The sequence below is a fragment of the Entelurus aequoreus genome, linkage group LG21 (genome assembly GCF_033978785.1).
Source record: "Entelurus aequoreus isolate RoL-2023_Sb linkage group LG21, RoL_Eaeq_v1.1, whole genome shotgun sequence".
Lineage (NCBI taxonomy): Eukaryota > Metazoa > Chordata > Actinopteri > Syngnathiformes > Syngnathidae > Entelurus > Entelurus aequoreus.
Genome location: NC_084751.1, coordinates 103150 through 125400, shown reverse-complemented (window position 1 = coordinate 125400; position 22251 = coordinate 103150). Strand labels below are relative to the sequence as shown.

General features: G+C 39.2%; 1 protein-coding gene across 1 annotated transcript in view; it reads left to right on the top strand.

The window, feature by feature from the left end:
• The window catches only part of LOC133639025 (unconventional myosin-Ih-like), a 45051-nt gene that overhangs the window by 10407 nt on the left and 12393 nt on the right, over positions 1–22251 (top strand). The window contains exons 2-16 of the mRNA XM_062032086.1: positions 3685–3846; positions 7987–8102; positions 8869–9067; positions 10488–10568; positions 10643–10822; positions 11086–11184; positions 11259–11372; positions 11453–11524; positions 13699–13818; positions 15020–15087; positions 15182–15287; positions 15378–15458; positions 17834–17925; positions 17992–18086; positions 22192–22238. Coding sequence (XP_061888070.1) covers positions 3685–3846; positions 7987–8102; positions 8869–9067; positions 10488–10568; positions 10643–10822; positions 11086–11184; positions 11259–11372; positions 11453–11524; positions 13699–13818; positions 15020–15087; positions 15182–15287; positions 15378–15458; positions 17834–17925; positions 17992–18086; positions 22192–22238 — 1632 coding nt within the window. The remainder of the gene's footprint in view (positions 1–3684; positions 3847–7986; positions 8103–8868; positions 9068–10487; positions 10569–10642; positions 10823–11085; positions 11185–11258; positions 11373–11452; positions 11525–13698; positions 13819–15019; positions 15088–15181; positions 15288–15377; positions 15459–17833; positions 17926–17991; positions 18087–22191; positions 22239–22251) is intronic.

Sequence of the window (22251 nt, the reverse complement as noted above, 5' to 3'; positions counted from 1 at the left end):
GTGTCAAAAGATGGAGCTAACTGTTTTAATGACATTCAGACTTTACTTCAATCAACAAAAGAGCAGATCTCCTCATCCGCCGGAAATGTGTCCCGTGAAAAACCGTCCGACCGGAACTCTCTCATAACTAAAGTTCCTTGAGTGAATAATGTACACTCACTACACCGGTATGTTTTAGCGCTTTCCTGGCGAGTTTACTGACAGATAAAAGTAAGAACTTTACACTACTTTATATTAGAAATGGCAACAGCGGAGGATGAATGTCCCATAACAAGAAGATAGAGAAAAAGAAGAAGTTTATCGACTACGGAGTCGGCACAAACTACAAAGGCGGACGCGCGCAATTTTTCAGTACTCATGCAGATCCCAAATACAGATCAGCAGGTACCAGAAGGTAAGAAAAGTTGCTTTTGTATAATATTGCGAAACAAAACGCCAGATAATTTGTCTTACCTTATACACACACCATAATAACATTCGTATGTTGAAGCACAGTACAATCCATCAAGCGGTGCTGCTTCATAACTTACCAAAGTCGTACTAAAACATTTTGATAGATTTTTCAGCGCCGTGTGTAATTGTCTATATTTTCAATGCAACATATAATATTTTGGTGTTGTTTACTTGAGTCATATTGCAGTCTACACGTATCTCTTGTGTGTGACTGCCATTGTATTGCAGTCTACACGTATCTCTTATGTTTGACTGCCATCTACTCGTCACACTTATCATTTCACCATGTACCAAATAAAATAGCTTTGAGGTCGGTAAGCAAAACCAGAATTATTCCGTACATTAGGCGCACCGGGTTATAAGGTGCACTGCCGAGTTTTGAGGGGAAACAAAGTATTTTAAGTGTGCCGTATAGTCCGGAAAAGGAAAAGTTAAAAAGTTCCAATGAATGTCACACACACACACTAGGTGTGGTGAAATTTGTCCTCTGCATTTCGACCCATCCCCTTGTTTACCCCCTTGGAGGTGAGGGGAGCAGTGAGCAGCAGCGTGGGCCACGCTCAGGAATCATTTGGAGATTTAACCCCCAATTCTAACCCTTGATGCTGAGTGCCAAGCAGGTCTTTGGTATGACTCGGCCGGGATTTGAACTCACAACCTCCCAGTCTCAGGGCGAACACTCTAACCACTAGGACACTTAGCCTTAAAATAGCGTGGTAAAATTGTTAATCTGTTTACAAAAAACGTGTAGAATTTATGGTAAAACACTTGCAGCTGTGGTTGCCAGGAATTCACCGTCAAACAAATTAGGGCCAATTTTAGAGTTGCCAATTAGCCTATTGTTGTTGTTGTGTTTGTTGTTCTTGTCTCTCTGTCTTATCCGCCTCTTGTCCCTGCAATTTCCCCATCTGTCTTCCTTTTTTTCTCTTTCTATCCCCTCCTGCTCGGCCTAGCCAAATAATAATATAAATCCATTTAATAAAGTCAAATACAAATAAGGCAACAAGAGAAGTATCCAACACTTCTATTGTGTAAAGTAAATCTGTACAGCCGATATGTGCATCAACATCAACAGTATGATTTGCCTGAGTAGCTGGACAGGACAAAAAAAATAAAAAAAAGTAATTACCGCCACTTACAGGACTGGGGTTTTGCTGGTCATGAAGCTTAATTGTGTTTTTTTGTCCTTTGAGGGGATATTTAAGTCATGTTTTTTGTCTTTAGACTGCTTCCTCCTTGTACATTGGCTGTGTATTATTGATGGTTTCCTACTGAAGGAAGTAGAATGTGTAATCTTTCCGGGTTTCCTGTCCCATTGCTCATGTCCTCCCTGAGAAGAAGTAATGCCACACTTTTGGATGTCCAATGAGGGTGAGAAGAGAATAAAGCAGCAGCAGTGGGATTTTTTTTTTTTTACAAAACCCAAAAAGTTGGCACGTTGAGTAAATGGTAAATAAAAACAGAATACAATGATTTGCAAATCCTTTTCAACTTATCTTCAATTGAATAGACTGCAAAGACAAAATACTTAATGTTCGAACCGGAAAACTTTATTTTTTGCAAATATTAGCTCATTTGGACTTTGATGCCTGCAACATGCTTCAAACAAGCTGGCACAAGTGGCAAAAAAGAGTGAGAAAGTTGAGGAATGCTCATCAAACACTTATTTGGAACATCCCACAGGTGAACAGGCTAATTGGGAACAGGTGGGTGCCATGATTGCGTATAAAAGCAGCTTCCATGAATTGTCCAACAGTTTAAGAACAACATTTCTCAACGAGCAAGGAATTTAGGGATTTCACCATCTACGGTCCGTAATATCATCAATAGTAAAGATGTCCGATAATTACTTTTTTGCCGATATCCGATATTCCGATATTGTCCAACTCTTAATTACCGATTCCGATATCAACCGATACCAATATATACAGTCGCGGAATTAACACATTATTATGCCTAATTTTGTTGTGATGCCCCGCTGGATGCATTAAACAATGTAACAAGGTTTTCCAAAATACATCAACTCAAGTTATGGAAAAAAATGCCAACATGGCACTGCCATATTTATTATTGAAGTCACAAAGTGCATTATTTTTTTTAACATGCCTCAAAACAGCAGCTTGGAATTTGGGACATGCTCTCCCTGACAGAGACTATGAAGAGGTTGAGGTGGGCGGGATTGGGGTGGGACGGGGTAGGGGTTAGGGGGGGTGTATATTGTAGCGTCCCGAAAGAGTTAGTGCTGCAAGGGGTTCTGGGTAATTGTTCTGTTGTGTTTCTGTTGTGTTACGGTGCGGATGTTCTCCCAAATTGTGTTTGTCATTCTTGTTTGGTGTGGGTTCACAGTGTGGCGCATATTTGTAACAGCGTTAAAGTTGTTTATACGTCACCCTCAGTGTGACCTGTATGGCTGTTGACCAACTATGCCTTGCATTCACTTGTGTGTGTGAAAAGCCATAGATATTATGTGATTGGGCCGGCACGCACAGGCAGTGCCTTTAAGGTTTATTGGCGCTCTGTACTTCTCTCTACATCCGTGTACTACTCCGTACAGCAGCATTTTAAAAAGTCATAAATTTTACTTTTTGATACCGATACTGATAATTTCCGATATCACATTTTAAAGCATTTATCGGCCGATAATATCGACAGTCTGATATTATCGGACATCTCTAGTTAAAACTCTACTATGCAAAGCAAAAGCCATTTGTCAACAACACCCAGAAAGGCCGCTGGCTTCGCTGGGTCCGAGCCCATCTAAGATGGACTGATGCAAAGTGGAAAAGTGTATTCAATTGAATATAAGTTGAAAAGGATTTGCAAATCATTCTATTCTGTTTTTATTTACAATTTACACAACGTGCCAACTTCACTGGTTTAGTTTTTTTTTCTAACAGTGAGTGTCAGGCACACAGGGATGAGAGCCAAACTACCGCAACATAATACTGTCCGCAGTAACCGACCCTTTTGTAACGTAGTAATTAAAGTTCATTGATGCTTCTGGAGGACAATTTTGTGTCCGTAGTAGCTTTGTCAAAAGTGGGATTCACGACATATTTCAGATAGTGCTGGCTGAATTTAGATTCATCACGAGCAGAAAGGATATGACCAAGGTCTCAGCAGCCGCTCCTGACTGGAAGTCCATGAACATATAGATAGATAAGAGACGCAAATATCATATGAGGATGTGTGGTCTGATATCAGCTCCTCATGCTACTTATGCCCGCTCAGAGCCTGGAGGAGCGTTGTAACAGGATCCTGAGGAACATGGAGGCCTCTCTCACGGCTCGGGACCGCGTCGGAATCCAGGATTTTGTTCTCTTGGACAACTACACCAGCGAGACCGCCTTCCTGGACAACTTGAGGAAACGCTTCCATGAGAATCTGGTTTATGTGAGTCCCTTTCTTGAGTGTCTAATGCCAAAAATACTTACAATTACATACATACTGTGGAAATCTCACTCTTTTTAAGAAAGGTTTTAACATCCTTAAGTGTTATGGTAGTGTAAAAACAAGTTAACTCACGGATCCTGGTATAACCACTGTAAATATTCATACGCTCATATGTACATTTTACTGTATAAAGCAGTGTTTTTCAAAGTTTTTTGAGCCAAGGCACATTTTTTTTGCGTTAAAAAAATCCGAAGGCACACCACCAGCAGAAATCAATAAAAAACGAAACTCAGTTGACAGTAAAAAGTCACAATTGTTGGATATGACTTTAAAACATAACCAAGCATGCATCACTATAGCTCTTGTCTCAAAGTAGGTGTACTGTCACCACCTGTCACATCACACCCTGACTTATTTTGAGTTTTTTGCTGTTTTCCTGTGTGTAGTGTTTTAGTTCTTGTCTTGCGTTCAAGACAAGAACTAACAACTAGGACGTTGGTATTTTCCTGTAGCAGTTTCATGTCTCCCTTTGAGCGATATTTCCCGCATCTGCATCCGCATTTGTTTTGGCGATCAAGACTATTTCAGTTGTTTTTAATCCTTCTTTGTGTGGACATTGTCAATTGTCATTGGGGATGATGTTCGTTAAGAAATTATCGAGTTTGAGCCTATTATCGAATCCTCTTATCTAACCGATTCCTTATAGAATCTCTTATCGAATCTAGAGTCATACCAAAGACTATTCAATAAAGTACAACCAAACTCAGCTTTGCTCCTGCTGCCTTTTTAAAACAGCGTCCATGCATGCTAGCGTATGTTTTAAGATAGCATATGTTTAACCAAACCTGCGCCCAAAAATACCATGAATTGATTTACGTGGACCCCGACTTAAACAAGTTGAAAAACTTATTCGGGTGTTACCATTTAGTGGTCAATTGTACGGAATATGTACTGAACTGTGCAATCTACTAATAAAAGTTTCAATCAATCAATCAATCAATGCCTTATTTATGCGTTAAATACAGAAATAGCACCCGTAACTGACACGGCGCCCTTTATTACGGTGCGCCCTATGGTCGCGAAAATACGATACAGTTTCTTCGATAACCTGAACCGGTTCTCAAAAAGGGATTTGAATCCATGGAATCGGTTATTTTCTTATCGAACAATCGGGCGACCCGGTTTTGAACATCATCCCTAATTGTCATGTCATGTTCGGATGTACTTTTTGGACGCCGTCTTTGCGCCACAGTAAGTCTTTGCTGTCGTCCAGCATTCTGTTTTTGTTTACTTTCTAGCCAGTTCAGTTTTAGTTTCGTCCTGCATAGCCTTCCCTAAGCTTCAATGCCTTTTCTCAGGGGCACTCACCTTTTTTTAGTTTTTGTTTTAAGCATTAGGCACCTTTTTACCTGCATCCTGCCTCCCGCTGTTTCCGACATCTACAAAGCAATTAGCTACCGGCTGCCACCTACTGATACGGAAGAGTATTACACGGTTACTCTGCCGAGCTCTAGACAGCACCGACACTCAACAACAACACATCATTTGCAGACTATAATTACTGGTTTGCAAAAAATATTTTTAACCCAAATAGGTGAAATTAGATAATCTCCCACGGCACACCAGACTGTATCTCACGCTGTGGCACAGTGGTTGAAAAACACTGGTATAAACCACACGAGGGCCAGATCAAGCTGGGTGAGTTGTGCGCATTAGGCCCGCGTGGCAAATTACATCAAATAATATTAAACTAGTCCGAAAGGTACCTTATTATTGTGTAATACTAACAATATTCGAACAATAACCGTGTTGTGCCGATAATAGCTAGCTGACAACTAACGCGTTAATAACTAGTGTCATAATGGGTTTTTTTTCGCAACTTACTGCAAGGATTGTTCTCCCAGGAAGCAAACAAACTATTCCGGACAGGACTTGAAGGTAGGAACATATTTATTAATTAATAAATCCTACACAGGACAAAAGTCAGGAACTAAAACAAAAGGAAAGTGTGCCGATTGCACGAGAGGCTAAGGGACATAAAACTTAAAGCAGGAAACATACGCTAACACTTAGCCTGAACTATGGACATGAAACAAACCAAACTTATTGTGGCAAGAAACGAGCAGCATGAACTAAGCATGAAACAATCAATGACGCCAGGACGACTAACTGGCAAAGACAGGCTTAAATAATAGTCTCTGATTAGAGCAAGTGCGTGTCCCGAACACATGAGGCAGGTGAAACTAATCCAGACCTGGGCAAATTAAGGCCCGGGGGCCACATGTGGCCCGTTAAGCTTTTCAATCTGGCCCGCCGGACATTCACACATTTTTTTTTTAGATCATTAAGATGGAAAGTGTATCTGCCATTATGATGTGCAGTGTTGTTTTAAAATGACCGTAAGTCTTGAACTATACAAAGTATTTCAATGGTTGGAATCTGTGCTTTTGCATGATATACTAGTTACTATGGTAATCTAATTAGTTAGTATGGTCATCTAAGTCACAGCAGCTCAGATGAGGCACCAAGCAGTGTGGGTGGGGAGCGTTTCCACAGAGTATCAGCCTGAAACGCGGGTGTCAGGGACGGATGCGGAAGGAGATTTTTACAACAAAGTTCTAAAGCTTAGTGATGTATCAGATTGTAAATATATATATTTATTTATTTTTTTTACCCTTTGAGTTCATATTTCGCTGTGTTTGTCGCATTTTTGTTGCGTTTCGCTTGATTGTCAAATATGTGGATGGAAAGGGGGTGTGACGTTCATATGTTGTCAATATTCAGTGTTTTATCGTCCATAGTTAATAATGTAAACCCCACATTCTTTATTTTCATGTACATTCCAGGTGTCTCATTCAGTAAAAAACTAAAAAAATACAATTCCATTTCGTTTTTTAAGGCGGTCTGTCATAAAATTTTTAGCATTCAATCAGACATTATTGTGTGTTTTTGTATTAGTGTTCCTAAAAATTAGACACACTTGTTTCTCTAAATATTCAGTGTTTTATTGTTCATTGTTAATATTGTAAATCCCACATTCTTTATTTCCATGTACATTCTGGGTGTTTCAGTCAGTAAAAAAAAAAAAAAAAATCCATTTAGTTTTTTAAGACGGTCTGTTATAAAGTTTTTAGCATTCAATCAGACATTATTGTGAGGTTTTGTATTAATGTTCCTAAAAATCAGAAACTGGCCCCCAGACAGACTTTTTTCCCTAAATTTGGCCCCAGAGTCAAAATAATTGCCCAGGCCTGAACTAATCAGTCGTCATGGAAAGTAAAACAAACAAGGATGCACAAAAACAGGAACTATGGAGTCTGAAACTAACAGAAAATAACAAAAAACATGATCCAGACCACAGATCATGACAACTAGCTGGCGACTAGCACGCTGATCGCTAGCTGGCAACTAAAGCGCTAATCGCTTGCTGACAACTACGACGTTAATAAATAGCTAGCAACTGGCCCGTCAAATGCTAGTTGGCAACGAGAGCGCTAATCGCGGACTGAAAAATAGCACATTAATCTCTGGCTGGCAACCGGAGTGCTAATCGCTAGCTGAAAAATAGCACATTAATCTCTGGCTGGCAACTGGAGCGCTAATCGCTAGCTGCAACTACCGCAGGAATCGCAAGCTGACAACTAGGCTAGTAATCACTAGTTGAAAACCAGAGCACTAATCGCTAGCTGACAACTAGAGTGCTAATCATTAGCTAACAACTAGAACGCTGATCGCTAGCTGGCAACTAAATTACTAACTAATAACTAACTAATCACTTCCCATTTCGGACATTTCCTGAAAGTTTCATAAAAATCGGTCTACAATTTTTTGGAAATGCAAACTAACAATTCCTGGCGATGGACTTTAGAGGCAGTTGTAATTTCTACTTCCAATTAAACGCTATGCCTTTGACCCTTCCCCCGATGTGGTCCTGATGCTGCTGGATCCCACATCTCATGTTGCTGAAGCAGCACGCCTCACAAAGGTCATCCAGGTGGTGCAAAGTGATTAACCCAACTTTTTGCTCTTGATAAGGACAACATTGCTCATTGTTGGAAGCGATGCACAGAGCACATTACATTCTTGGTGTTTTATAACCGCGAGGTGACCATCCGTGACCTTCTGTCCCCCCTGCTGCAGACCTACATAGGCACTCTTTTGGTGTCAGTCAACCCATACAAGGCTCTGGACATCTACAGCAAGAGTCAGATGGACACATACATGGGCGTCAACTTCTTTGAACTTCCACCTCACATGTAAGACGGGCTCTCTCTCTATTAGTACTTTGTATCCATGTGTAGCGTGCTCGTTGTAATATTTTGTATTAAAAAAAACATCAATAACATATGCTAGGGCTGGACTATATAGAAAAATAATCATCAGGATTATTTTGATTGATATTGAAATCATGAGAAATAACACAATTATTCATTATTTTGAATTTTATTTTTTATTTTTATTAACAAAATAATAATACAATAATAATACGGGCAGGACGGTGGTACAGGGGTTAGTGCGTCTGCCTCACAATACGAAGGCCCTGGGTTCGATCCTGCGCTCGGGATCTTTCTGTGTGGAGTTTGCATGTTCTCCCCGTGACTGCGTGGGTTCCCTCCGTGTACTCCGGCTTCCTCCCACCTCCAAAGACATGCACCTGGGGATAGGTTGATTGGCAACACTAAATTGGCCCTAGTGTGTGAATGTGAGTGTGAATGTTGTCTGTCTATCTGTGTTGGCCCTGTGATGAGGTGGCGACTTGTCCAGGGTGTACAACGCCTTCCGCCCGATTGCAGCTGAGTTAGGCTTCCTTAATGCTGAAATCATTTGGCCATACTTTTTTTCTCTTGGGTTTAGTGATTATTGATTAGGCATCCTAGCATTGTGTCAAATAAGAAGTAGAATTTAGTAGACGGGGTCTATTTTTCACTCATACGCTCACTCAGATATTGGGATGAATTGTCCAGCCCTAAACTAGATCTCACTGTGAGTGGACTGACGTGGAGCCATCTATGCCCTTCTTAGCTACGCGCTGGCAGACAACGTGTTCCGCACCATGCTGTCCGAGTTCAACAACCACTTCATCCTGATTTCGGGGGAGAGCGGCGCAGGCAAAACGGAGGCCTCGAAGAAGATTCTGCACTTTTACGCGGTCAGCTGTCCGAGTACCAAAGTCTTGAATAACGTCAGAGACAGGATGCTGGTCTCCAACCCTGTGCTTGAGGTGCGTATGTTCTAAGGGCGGACACTCAAGTTGATTCATTGATAGTTAAGGACTGTCTTGATTAAGCACGCCTCAAAGCATCCCTCCATTTTTTTTTCATACGTTTCACATTGCCATGATGACAGCCGTATTAACCTCTTAAGGCCCAAGCTGTTTGTTTACATGTTTTTTTTATTTCTCTTTGCTATTTGGGCTTATTGGACCCTAATTAGAATAAAAACTAAGAATCATCTTTTGATATGATGTACTTAGTCCATAAGTACACAAACGTGTACTTCATGTTTAGTGACATGTTAATTCTTATTTTTACACTTTTTTTTTCCAAATTGCATTGTATGTTATACTCTTCTGACACCACCAGATGGCAGTATAAGTGTCCACATAAGCGGCCATAAGACCCCAATTCTGTAGTGTACACAATTTTGGAAATAAGAGCTAAAAGGTGCTGTCCACGCATGTGGCCACTAAGCCTTTAGAGGTTTTTAATGTTGCAACCCATTTCCTCAGCGTATCAGCATATTGAGAAGGGAATAGGCACTGACACTACCCATATCCACATAGGTTTTATTTGTCGAAAAGATATGTTGGAATACACATCGACATACATGCTAACGGGCATTAGGGCTATATAAATAAACATTGATTGATTGATTGATATTTCCCCCGCTAGCCTATATGTCAATAGGCTAACGATTAGGCCGGGCTAGCATGCTAAGCATTACACTAAGAGCACCATCAAAGCATCCGTTGCAGGATCATACCAGCTTTGTTAGACAAGATCATAGACTGTATTGGACAATATAGTTTACATACCAAATGTCCATTTCCATTTATTACAAGTAACAAGAAAACGTAAATGCCTGACTTACCTATCAAGGAGGAAAAACCACAAATTTGCGTCAGATTAAAAAATCTTCTCCGCCTTCAATCGCCTCCATCTTTCAAAGGCATCCCCGATACAAATGCTTGTTTTGTTCCTGGCTTTGTCATGAATAAATTGAGAATTGATTTACTGAGGTCTGACATGTTTAGTAACTTTACCGGTGGCAGTAGCCAGACGAAGAGGGCAGTGCGTAACTGGCAACCTGGATGTGACACACTCACATACTTTCTAATTGGTCAAACGGTGGAGGGCGGGGCATCAAGATGAAAACAATAACAAGATTTCGGGGCTGTAAATCTAATTTTGAAATGAGCATATCCGAGGTATTGGAAAAGAACATCAATTTCAGTTATTTCGTTGAACAATGTACAATGACAATAAAGATATATTCTCCGAACATGATTTATTCATGCCTATTGACATATCAGGGCCATTTAATGATGACTTGACATGAAATTATTACATACGGCTCCTTTAAAGAAAGTTTGCTAAATCTTGTAAATCTTGGGTTTGATCTTTTTTCACTTTGTCACCCAGGCTTTCGGAAATGCCAAAACCCTAAAGAATGACAACTCCAGTCGCTTCGGGAAGTATATGGACATCCAGTTTGATCACCAGGTGGCCTTGAGTATCCTCAACAGCACACTCCACACAATGTGAATTTGTGTGGTGGAATGATGTTCGTCTTTCAGGGCGGGGCAGTCGGGGGACACATTCTCAGCTACCTGCTGGAGAAGTCACGCGTGGTCCATCAGAATCACGGCGAGCGGAACTTCCACATCTTCTACCAGCTGGTGGAGGGCGGAGAGGAAGATCTGCTCCGCTGGCTGGGCCTAGAGAGGAACTGTCAGCTTTACCGCTACCTGGTTCAGGTCAGTGACGACTTAGTACAACGACACGGGGTGCCCACAAAGTCTGGGGACATGGTTAAAAACATGTCATTTTTAAAAGAAAACCATTTTATTCAATTCTAATTTCTATTCTCAACATGATTTCCAATGTATAATTTGATGCGCTTATCCAATTATTCTGAAAACCATTCGCACATCTGTACCCAGACTTCATGGACACCCTGTATAATGCATCACGTGCAGGGAGAGTTTCAAATCAGAGCCTAATCCCGCATCACCTTCAGGGTAATTGTGCCAAAGTCAGCTCCATCAACGACAAAAGCGACTGGAAGACGGTGCGGAGAGCCCTTTCTGTCATTGACTTCAGCGAGAGTGACACCGAGGTAGGGTTTAGGGAAGTCTCGCAAAAATACCAATGTTTTTATGACCCACATTCCATCGTCTCGTGTTCTCCAAGCACCTGTTTGGAATCATTGCCAGCGTGCTCCACTTGGGGAACGTCAAGTTCGAGACGGATGCTCGAGGTTATGCCAGTCTCAACAACAACCAGGAAATGCAATGGGTGTCAAAAGTCAGAACCCAACCAAAATACAAGTAACTTACAGTATTGTATTTATATTCTTCAAGTCCTTTTTTGCTGTTGTGCTACAGTTACTTGGGATCCCCGCTCAGGTGCTACAACAGGGCTTAACGCACCGCAAGATTGAGGCCAAAAAGGAGGAGGTGACTCATTTCTTTTTTGACACTGCCAGAGAGGTACCTAATGAAGTGTCCAGCGACCTGTCAGTCTGTCTGTCTAGTGCAGGGGTGTCCAAACGTTTTTCACTGAAAAATCAATAAAATGTACAATTTAGATTTTTTTCTCATCTTTAGGTGTCCTCTCAAGTTTGGTCCAGGGCCCCGGAAGGGTGATAGTCATAAAAATGTTAAAAATAAGTCATATTTTTTTATTCAACGCTTGAATCTCTAGATCAACTTCAGCTTTATCTGTTGATATAACTTTTTAAAATGTTTGTTTTATGCCATTTTTGTCAAACCCTGTTTTTTTATGGAAAAAAAACACTAAATATGCAATAATTTATGTATGTTCAAGGTGAAATATTTTTTGTGAAATAATTGGAGCCTTGAATAGCTCAACAACTCATAACAACGTTGATTTTTGAGTAATGACTGTTTCAAAAAAAGGCCCACTAAAATTCTTGGGAATCCATAACACTTAATTAAGTCTCTAGCTTGTCTTCAGATCTATTTGTCTGTTATAAGTTTTTATTATTTCTTCATGTTTGTTTTGTCAAAGCAAACTTTGTTTTTATACAGCAAACACAAATTATACAATATTTTACCCCCCAAAATACTTAAAAGTAGAATTTTTGATTTCAAGAAATTGGAGCATTATCTGTCAATATAACTTTTTAAAATGTTTGTGTCGAGGTTGCCCTCTAGTGGGTTCCTCGGACCACCACACACTGCCACGAGAGCCCGGATTTCAGGGTACAACACTGTTTTATTCTCATAAATGTGGAGAGGTTTTTGCTTTACAGCAAAATATCTTTCTCTTTGTTCGTGCTCTCTCTCTGGCTCTCACTCCAACTCCAACTCCGTGTCTCATTCCGGCTGCTGCTAATAAAGGCGACAGTTGATTAGATAACAAGGCCCACCTGGGCTATCTACTCACCTGTCGCTGTCTTTGAGGCCGGTCATGTCACACCCCGTTCAGTGGCAGGCCCGCAGGCCACGCCCCCTCCACAAAAACCCTGTTTTTTTATGGAAAACCCCCCCCCAAAAAATATGCTATAGTTTCGTCCCAAATATGTTGAAAGTGAAATATTTGATGTGAAGTAATTGGAGACTTGAATAGGTCAGTAATTCATAACAACGTTGATTTAAATTCATTAGTATTTTTTGAGTAATCACTGTTTAAAAAAAAAAAAGGCCCACTAAAATTATTGGGGATCCATAACACTTAAGTCTCTAGATCGTCTTCAGATCTATTCGTTTGTTATAAGTTTTTATTATTTCTTCATGTTTGTTTTGTCAAAGCAAATTTTGTTTTTATACAGAAAACACAAAATAAGCAATATTTTACCCCCAAAAATACTTAAAAGTAGAATTTTTTATTTCAAGAAATAGGAGCTTTATCGGTCTATAACTTTTTAAAATGTTTGTTTAATGCCCTTTTTGTCAAAACCCTGTTTTTTTATGGAAAAACAAACACAAAATATGCAATAATTTCGCCCCAAATATATTCAAAGTGAAATATTTTATGTAAAGTAATTGGAGCCTTGAATAGGTCAATAACTCCTACTATTGATTTTAATTCATTAGTATTTTTTGAGTAATGACTGTTTTAAAAAAAAAAGGCCCACTAAAATTCTTGGGGATCCATAACACTTAAGTCTCTAGATCGTCTTCAGATCTATTTGTCTGTTATAAGTTGTTATTATTTCTTCATGTTTTTGTCAAAGCAAACTTTGTTTTTATACAACAAACACAAAATATGCAATATTTTACCCCCAAAAATATTTCAAAGTAGGATTTTTAATTTCAAGAAATTGGAGCCTTGTTTAGGTCGATAATTCATAACAGCATTGATTATGATTCATTATTCTTTTTTTTTTGAGAAATGACTGCTATAAAGAAAAAAAAACATCCTGCACGGCAGCTTTGTTATTAGTCAACATTGCAAGTTGTTGTCGCTACATTTCACCTGTTTGCTCTTTTATTCCACTTTGTTTTTTTTTTCTCTAAATATTATTTTCACTATGTCCCGCGGGCTGTTAAAAAAATAGCTGCGGGCCGTTAATGTCCCCCGGGCTACACTTTGGACACCCCTGGTTTTGTGGGAACACAGTTTTTATGGTATTAATATTGACACCTTTCTCTGATGTACAAATAAGGTTTTTAGTCCCTTTTCTGTGGACCACGCTGTTTACGCGAGGGACGCCCTGGCCAAAGCTGTCTATGGACGCACTTTCAACTGGCTGGTCAACAAGATCAATGAATCGCTGGCAAACATGGTGCGAAAATAAGTACATTATCTTTTTAATCCGTCTCTTTAATTCTGACATTCAAGTAATTAAAATACATTTTACAATACAGTAGTACCTTAACTTACAAGCTCAATTGGTTCTGTGACGGCGCTTTTAACTAAAACCACTTGTATCACAAATCAAAGTCTCTCATTTTAATGAATTGAATTAATTTAAATTGGTGTTTTCACCGACTAAACAGCACAATTGTAACATGCAACATGTTTTTTAAAAATTATTTTTTTTAGATAAAAATATTATATTTACATATATATATATATATATAAAAGAATGTGCTATTTTACAATGGCAGTAGTTTTATGATGTAATGTAATAATAATGTACAGCATTTACCTTGGCGATTGGACTTCTACTGTGTCTCCTTCCGGCTGCTTCTCCATTAAACACACCATCAGCAGCTTCTCCATATTTTCATGGATAAATGCCCACCGTGAATTACATTTAGATTTAGATATTTTAACAACCCTGGCTGACGTCAGGCTGATGTCAACTCCATTGGTTCCGCCATCGAATAAACCCACATACCGTATATTTACAAAGTTATACAAAAAACCATACATTGTGAATATAATTATTTATACACATCACAAAATGTGTATATAAACACAACACTTTAGATTAGGGCTGCAACAATTAATCGATTACAATCGATTATAAAAATAGTTGGCGATTAATTTAGTCATCGATTCGTTGGATCTATGCTATGCGCATGCGTAGAGGCAATTTATTTATTTATTTTTTATTTATTTATTTTAATAAACCTTTATTTATAAACTGCAACGTGTACAAACAGCTGAGAAACAATAATCAAAATAAGTATGGTGCCAGTATGCTGTTTTTTTCTTCCAATAAAATACTGGAAAGCATAGAAATGTAGTTTGTCTCTTTTATCCGATTATTAATCGAAGTAATAATCGACAGATTAATCGATTATCAAATTAATCGTTAGTTGCAGCCCTACTTTAGATATATGAAATTACTTCAAAACTGTCTGTTGGCAGCTACAATAACACTGCCAAGAGACAGCTCTTTTTCAAAACACTCTTAATTTGGGGCATTCTTAAGTCAAGGTACCACTGTACATCAATGAGACTCCTGCAGCCATGGACATAACCTGATAGCCTTGTGTACGTAATATAAAATGTTATGATCTGTCAAACATTCCTAGGATTCCTCCAGAAAAACGGTGATCGGTCTGTTAGACATCTATGGATTCGAGGTTTTCAACGTGAACAGGTGAGAGTCCTCAAAACAAATCCAATTAAAAACAACGAGGTGTGACGACATCTAACGCCTGTGATTGTATCCATTTTTAAAATTTTGTTTTTAGCTTTGAGCAGTTTTGCATCAACTACTGCAACGAGAAGCTTCAGCAACTTTTCATCCAGCTGACTCTGAAGTCGGAGCAGGAGGAGTACGAGACGGAAGGCATCGAGGTCAGTCACGCCCTTCTGTCCTGTATAGGAACAATGACACAATGACAATACAGTAGAAGAAGCGTATCATGGACGTTTGCACACACACAGTGGGAGCCAGTGCCATATTTCAACAATAAGATCATCTGCGACCTTGTGGAAGAGAAACACCGAGGGATCATCTCCTTATTGGTAAAGATCAGTCTAAGGGCGCAATCACACTTGTCATGTTTGGTACGGTTGAAAAGGAACTCTGGTGTGTTTCTTCTGCTTGTACGATTCATTTGATTGCGATTATCCGAACCACGGTGGGCACCAAACAAACGGACTCAAGCGTTCATGCTCTGTTGTGGTTCACTTGAGCACAAAAGTCAACGCGACATGGAATGGTGTTCTATTTGACAAACAATTAAGAGAAAATTGGTAGGAAGTAGGTGTGTTGCGTTACAACTTTTTCACTTCCGATACCTTATTAATATTGGTGTGACGCATGGGTTGTATGACAGCGGTTGTTGGCGTGTTCCCAATATGCAGAAAGCTGAGTGGGCAGAGTGCAGGTAAAAAGGTATTTAATTGGAAAAACAAACAGGAGGGAGCCACTGGGAAAGGCTCTGAAAGCATTGGGAAGGCCATACTTGAACAAAACTAAACTGATCAGGTTACAAAACGGAATGCTGGAGAACAGCAAAGACTTACTCGTAAGAACATACAGCAGGAGAAGTGTCCACAAACGATACACATGATGAACAATCGCCAAAGCCCCGACGAAGAAAGAAAGCCTCCGCACAACTTAAATAGTCTTGATTACAAACAGAAAACTGGTTGCAGGGACTATCTCTAAAAGGCAGGCGTGAAGCAGCTGCAGGACACGAGAAAACATGAAGTGAAAACTACGAAATAAGAGCGCAAGACAGTAACTAAAACACCACACACCAAGAAACTCAGAATAAGGCACGGCCTGGTGTGACTGGCCGTGACAATTGGAGCCTTCAGTATTGGCCTGTATCGATTTTAACTTGATACGATATCAGTACGAATCATTGCACATACTTTTATTATTTTATTATGTTAGAAAAGGCTTGATCAAGTGAAATGACTCAAAGAACAATGGTAGGTATGAAAACCACTAACCTTTTGACAGACTCGTGCAGTCTTTAGATTGAAGTGGATTCATATTTGTTTGTTTTGGCGATACCTAGCGGTCAAAATGATTAATTAAGTTAAATTCTTGACGCAATCGATTGAGTGATGCGGACACGTTTGATACCGGGAGCTTTCAAATGCGCTTCTGCCTTCAAGACTTTGTTTCTGTAAGTAAAATGCAATTCGTTTCTATTGACAAATGTTATGTTTTAGACTGCATTATTGTTTCATTAAGGACACTATACGCATATCTAGCTTGGTTGTTATTGTGTGCTTAGCTGTTGTGTAGCTGCCATCTCCTAGTAGCCTATAGCCTACCCTGTTTGCCTTTTGTAAATTACTTTACTAAAATACAAGAAAAGACCAATCTCGGAAGTGTTGATTCTCCCTTACAGGTATATTTTGGAAATGTTTAATAAAATCTAAAATGGTAAATATAGCAAAATATAGAAATAATCTGCTGTACATTGTCAGGTTCAAACACTGATGACATCTATTAAACAAGACAAGAAGCAAGGAATTAAACAGAGACAAAATTAAATTAGTCTCAATTGAGGAGAGATGTCAATCAATCAATCAATCAATCAATGTTTATTTATATAGCCCTAAATCACAAGTGTCTCAAAGGGCTGCACAAACCATAACGACATCCTCGGTACAGAGCCCAAATAAGGGTAAGGAAAACTCACCCCAGTGGGACGTCGGTGTGAATGACTATGAGAAACCTTGGAGAGGTAACCCCCCCCTCTCTAGGGGAGACCGAAAGCCATTGATGTCGAGTGGGTCTGACATAATATTGTGAAAGTCCAGTCCATAGTGGATCCAACATATCAGTGAAAGTCCAGTCCACAGTGGATCCAACAAGATGTCTGGGCTGTACTCTTGTACAGTCTCCATCACGCTCTGGCGAAAGATTGTACGCCTTTCCCTGATTACATGGCAACAACTGTTTCTAAGGGACGGCGGTCGTAAACAGCTATCGCCTTTGATTAAAACAGTTTAAAGAAAAGGTTGTTAAACAGTTCACAGAAGAGGTCGCCTGGAGCGGAGTCTGGTCCTGCTTCCTCTCCGCTTTTGTAGTTCTTGGGTCAAGATGAAATCTTTCTGTGGATTACAATACATCAAAGAAACAGAACACCTTCATGTTGCTTCCCATCCTACACAGCGGAGTTTTACAAGCCTTCTGCTTGGTAGGATTAAAGACAGCTTTTGTCTGCTCGCAAGTTGTCACAAAGTTTTGTGACAACTTGGATACAATTATTCTAACATACATGTTCAACCCAACAGATTGGCATTCAGTCTTCGATTTGAAACGCTAAGCACTGTAAGCAGAGAGAACCGAACCACAAGTTTGAATGCAGCCTAGATTTGAGTAGACTTTGACAGGACATCTCATATATGTTGTATTTCTCCATTTGGTGAAGGATGAGGAGTGTTTACGTCCCGGCGAGGCCACAGATCTCACTCTGCTGGAGAAAATGGAGGAAATGATCGGCGGTCACCCTCATTTTGTCACGTAAGCTTCTGCTATGATGCCAACAGTTCAAGTAACACCCTCGTACTGAAACAAGTTGACCTCCAGACACAAACTGGCCGACCAAAGGACGAGGAAAACACTGGAGAGAGGAGACTTCCGCCTGCTGCACTACGCTGGAGAGGTCACATACTGTGTAGTGGGTGAGGAATCCATCCATCCATCCATCCATCCATTTTCTTCCGCTTATCTGAGGTCAGGTCGCGGGGGCAGCAGCCTAAGCAGAGAAGCCCAGATTTCCCTCTCCCCAACCACTTCGTCCAGCTCCTCCCGGGGGATCCCGAGGCGTTCCAATCCTCTTCCTTTATTATATTCAGTTATAGTTCACCGTAGGATTTTTGTGTGAATGCTCCAAAGTATTCACACATATGGTTTTCTACACCAAAATTAATCTATTTATTCAACTTCTTCAACTTCTTCTTCTTCTTCTCCAGATTTTGGCGCGCACTACCTTCCACATTTTTCACCCAATTCAAACCGTTCCAACTTCAAACTGTTCATCCTATTCGGGAATGGCGGGCTTTCCCTTGACAAATTCCAAAAATTCCCAGATTTCCCAGAATTCCAGGTTTTCCAGGACATTTTTCCCATTCAAAATGAATTGGCCATTTTTCAAACTTCCATCATTTCCACATTTTTCAACCTATTCAAACCATTCCACCTTCAACACATTCCACCATCCTGGAATTTTTAAATACTTTCTTTCCAAGTTCCAAAAAATTCCAGGATTTTCCAGAATTCCTGGTTTTCCAAAGCCCTATTTCCACTCTTTTTTTGGCGACTACTCCTTCCACATTTTTCAACGCATTTCAACCGTTCTACAGTCTAAACATTCCTCTTAATCAGGACAAAAACAAATTTGTTTTTTGAGCTGGAAAAATTCCCGGTTTTCCCGAAATTCCAGGAATTCCGTAATACCATTTCTCAATTCAACTTGTTGCTACATCAACATTTCTCGACCGATTTGAAAAATTCCAAGACCAGACATTTCAACTCATTCAGACCATTCTAGTTTTTTACCATTTTCAAAAAAATTCCCGCTTTTCCCGAAATTCACACATTTTTGGGAAATTCCCATTGAAATCAATGGGACATTTTTTAAAGTTCCACAACTCCCACATTTTTCAACTTATTCAAACTGTTCCACCTTCAACACATTCCACCATCATGGAAATGTTAAATACCTTCTTTCCAAGTTCCAAAAAAATTCCAGGATTTTCCAGAATTCCTGGTTTTCCAAAGCCCTATTTCCACTCTTTTTTTTGGCGACTACTCCTTCCACATTTTTCAACGCATTTCAACCGTTCTACAGTCTAAACATTCGTCTTAATCAGGACAAAAACAAATTTGTTTTTTGAGCTGGAAAAATTCCCGGTTTTCCCGAAATTCCAGGAATTCCGTAATACCATTTCTCAATTCAACATGTTGCTACATCAACATTTCTCGACGGATTTGAAAAATTCCAACACCAACAATTTCAACTCATTCAGACCATGCAAGTTTTTTACCATTTTCAAAAAAATTCCCGCTTTTCCCGAAATTCACACATTTTTGGGAAATTCCCATTGAAATCAATGGGACATTTTTTAAAGTTCCACAACTCCCACATTTTTCAACCTATTCAAACTGTTCCACCTTCAACACATTCCACCATCATGGAAATGTTAAATACCTTCTTTCCAAGTTCCAAAAAAATTCCATGATTTTCCAGAATTCCTGGTTTTCCAAAGCCCTATTTCCACTCTTTTTTTGGCGACTACTCCTTCCACATTTTTCAACGCATTTCAACCGTTCTACAGTCTAAACATTCCTCTTAATCAGGACAAAAACAAATTTGTTTTTTGAGCTGGAAAAATTCCCAGTTTTCCCGAAATTCCAGGAATTCCGTAATACCATTTCTCAATTCAACATGTTGCTACATCAACATTTCTCGACCGATTTGAAAAATTCCAACACCAACAATTTCAACTCATTCAAACCATGCAGGTTTTTTACCATTTTCAAAAAAATTCCCGCTTTTCCCGAAATTCACACATTTTTGGGAAATTCCCATTGAAATCAATGGGACATTTTTTAAAGTTCCACAACTTCCAAATTTTAAACCTATTCAAACTGTTCCACCTTCAACACATTCCACCATCATAGAAATGTTAAATACCTTCTTTCCAAGTTCCAAAAAAATTCCAGGATTTTCCAGAATTCCTGGTTTTCCAAAGCCCTATTTCCACTCTTTTTTTGGCGACTACTCCTTCCACATTTTTCAACGCATTTCAACCGTTCTATGATCAAAACATTCCTCTTAATCAGGACAAAAACAAAGTTGTTTTTTGAACTGGACAAATTCCCGGTTTTCCCGAAATTCCAGGAATTCCGTACTAGCATTTCTCAATTCAACATGTTGCTATATCAACATTTCTCGACCGATTTGAAAAATTCCAACACCAACCATTTCAACTCATTCAGACCATTCAAGTTTTTTACCATTTTCAAAAAAATTCCCACTTTTCCCGAAATTCCCACATTTTTGGGAAATTCCCATTGAAATCAATGGGACATTTTTTGAAGTTCCACAACTCCCACATTTTTCAACCTATTCAAATTGTTCCACCTTCAACACATTCCACCATCATGGAAATGTTAAATACCTTCTTTCCAAGTTCCAAAAAAATTCCAGGATTTTCCAGAATTCCTGGTTTTCCAAAACCCTATTTCCACTCTTTTTTTGGCGACTACTCCTTCCATATTTTTCAACGCATTTCAACCGTTCTACAGTCTAAACATTCCTCTTAATCAGGACAAAAACAAATTTGTTTTTTGAGCTGGAAAAATTCCCGGTTTTCCCGAAATTCCAGGAATTCCGTAATACCATTTCTCAATTCAACATGTTGCTACATCAACATTTCTCGACCAATTTGAAAACTTCCAACACCAACCATTTCAACTCATTCAGACCATTCAAGTTTTTCACCATTTTCAAAAAAATTCCTGCTTTCCAAAATTTTGGGGAAATTCCCATTGAAATCAATGGGACATTTTTCAAAGTTCCACAACTCCCACATTTTACATCTGATTCAAATTGTTCCAACTTCAAAATATTCAGCCTGTTTGGGAATAGTGTGCTCTACTTGAACAATTCTAAAAAAATTCCAGGATTTCAGTTGAACTTCAGCATTGGAGCATTCACAATTAAGAATTATGCTTACTGATTAGCTCCTGTATTGATCTCATTAAAGGGGCCGCGTCATGCAAAACCAAATTTTCTTACCTGTTGGTACCTATTTTTGTGTGTGTGGGTTCTACATAAGTCCCGAAAATTTTAAATCAAACCGTTGAAGCATGGCGGATATATTTATAAAACAATCTTGCCTTCCTTCATGCGTCTGCCCAATGAGCCGTTATGAATTTGCCAAATCTTTGAAATTTTTTTGCACCAATGACTTCAGTGGATTATCCAAGTATGGAATACATTTACCCAAAGGGCTTTGTACGGGTCTGCCATTGTAGTCCGACGCTGTAGTCAACATACCATACCATACCATACCAACTTTATTTATAAAGCCCTTTAAAAACAACCACAGTTGAAAAACAAAGGGCTGAACACCACAAAGAAATAAAGGCGAAGGACAGACTAAAAAATAAAATTTTAAACAGAAGTAAAATACACATTAAAAAAGCAAATACAAAATTACCCTAAGAACAATTTTGTTAGATAAAAAGCAGTTAAAAGTTAATAACAGTTAAAAAAGTTAAAAGTTAAAAACAGTTTAAAGTCTCATGCTGGGTTAAAAGCCAGTGAATAAAAATGGGTTTTAAGAAGGGTCTTAAAAATAGCCAAAGAAGGGGCCTGTCTCACATGGAGTGGAAGATCATTCCAAAGTTTGGGGCCCGCAACAGAGAAGGCTCTGTCCCCCCTGAGCTTACGCTTGGATTTGCTTCTTCTCTTTCGCTATTCTCTTTTGGGGCAGACTGGCTCGTACATACACATCCATTTCTAACACAAATAGTTCCAACTTAGACGCTATCGAAGTGTATTCACGTAAATAAGACTGCCCACAAAACAGAAAGTGGCTTGAAAATGGTCTGTAAAACATAATTTATGCAAACTTTTGACCAAAGAGGAAGTGTTTTAAATGTAGAAAATAATATGACCCCTTTTAAATAGAATGTGCAGGTGTGCCTAATGAATTGTCCCGCAAGAGTACATTTTTATGTGCAATGCTAATTTAAGTCTAACATGATGTTTTTCAGGATTTCTGGACAAAAACAACGACCTTTTGTATCAAAATGGAAAAGAGGTAATTTCTTACA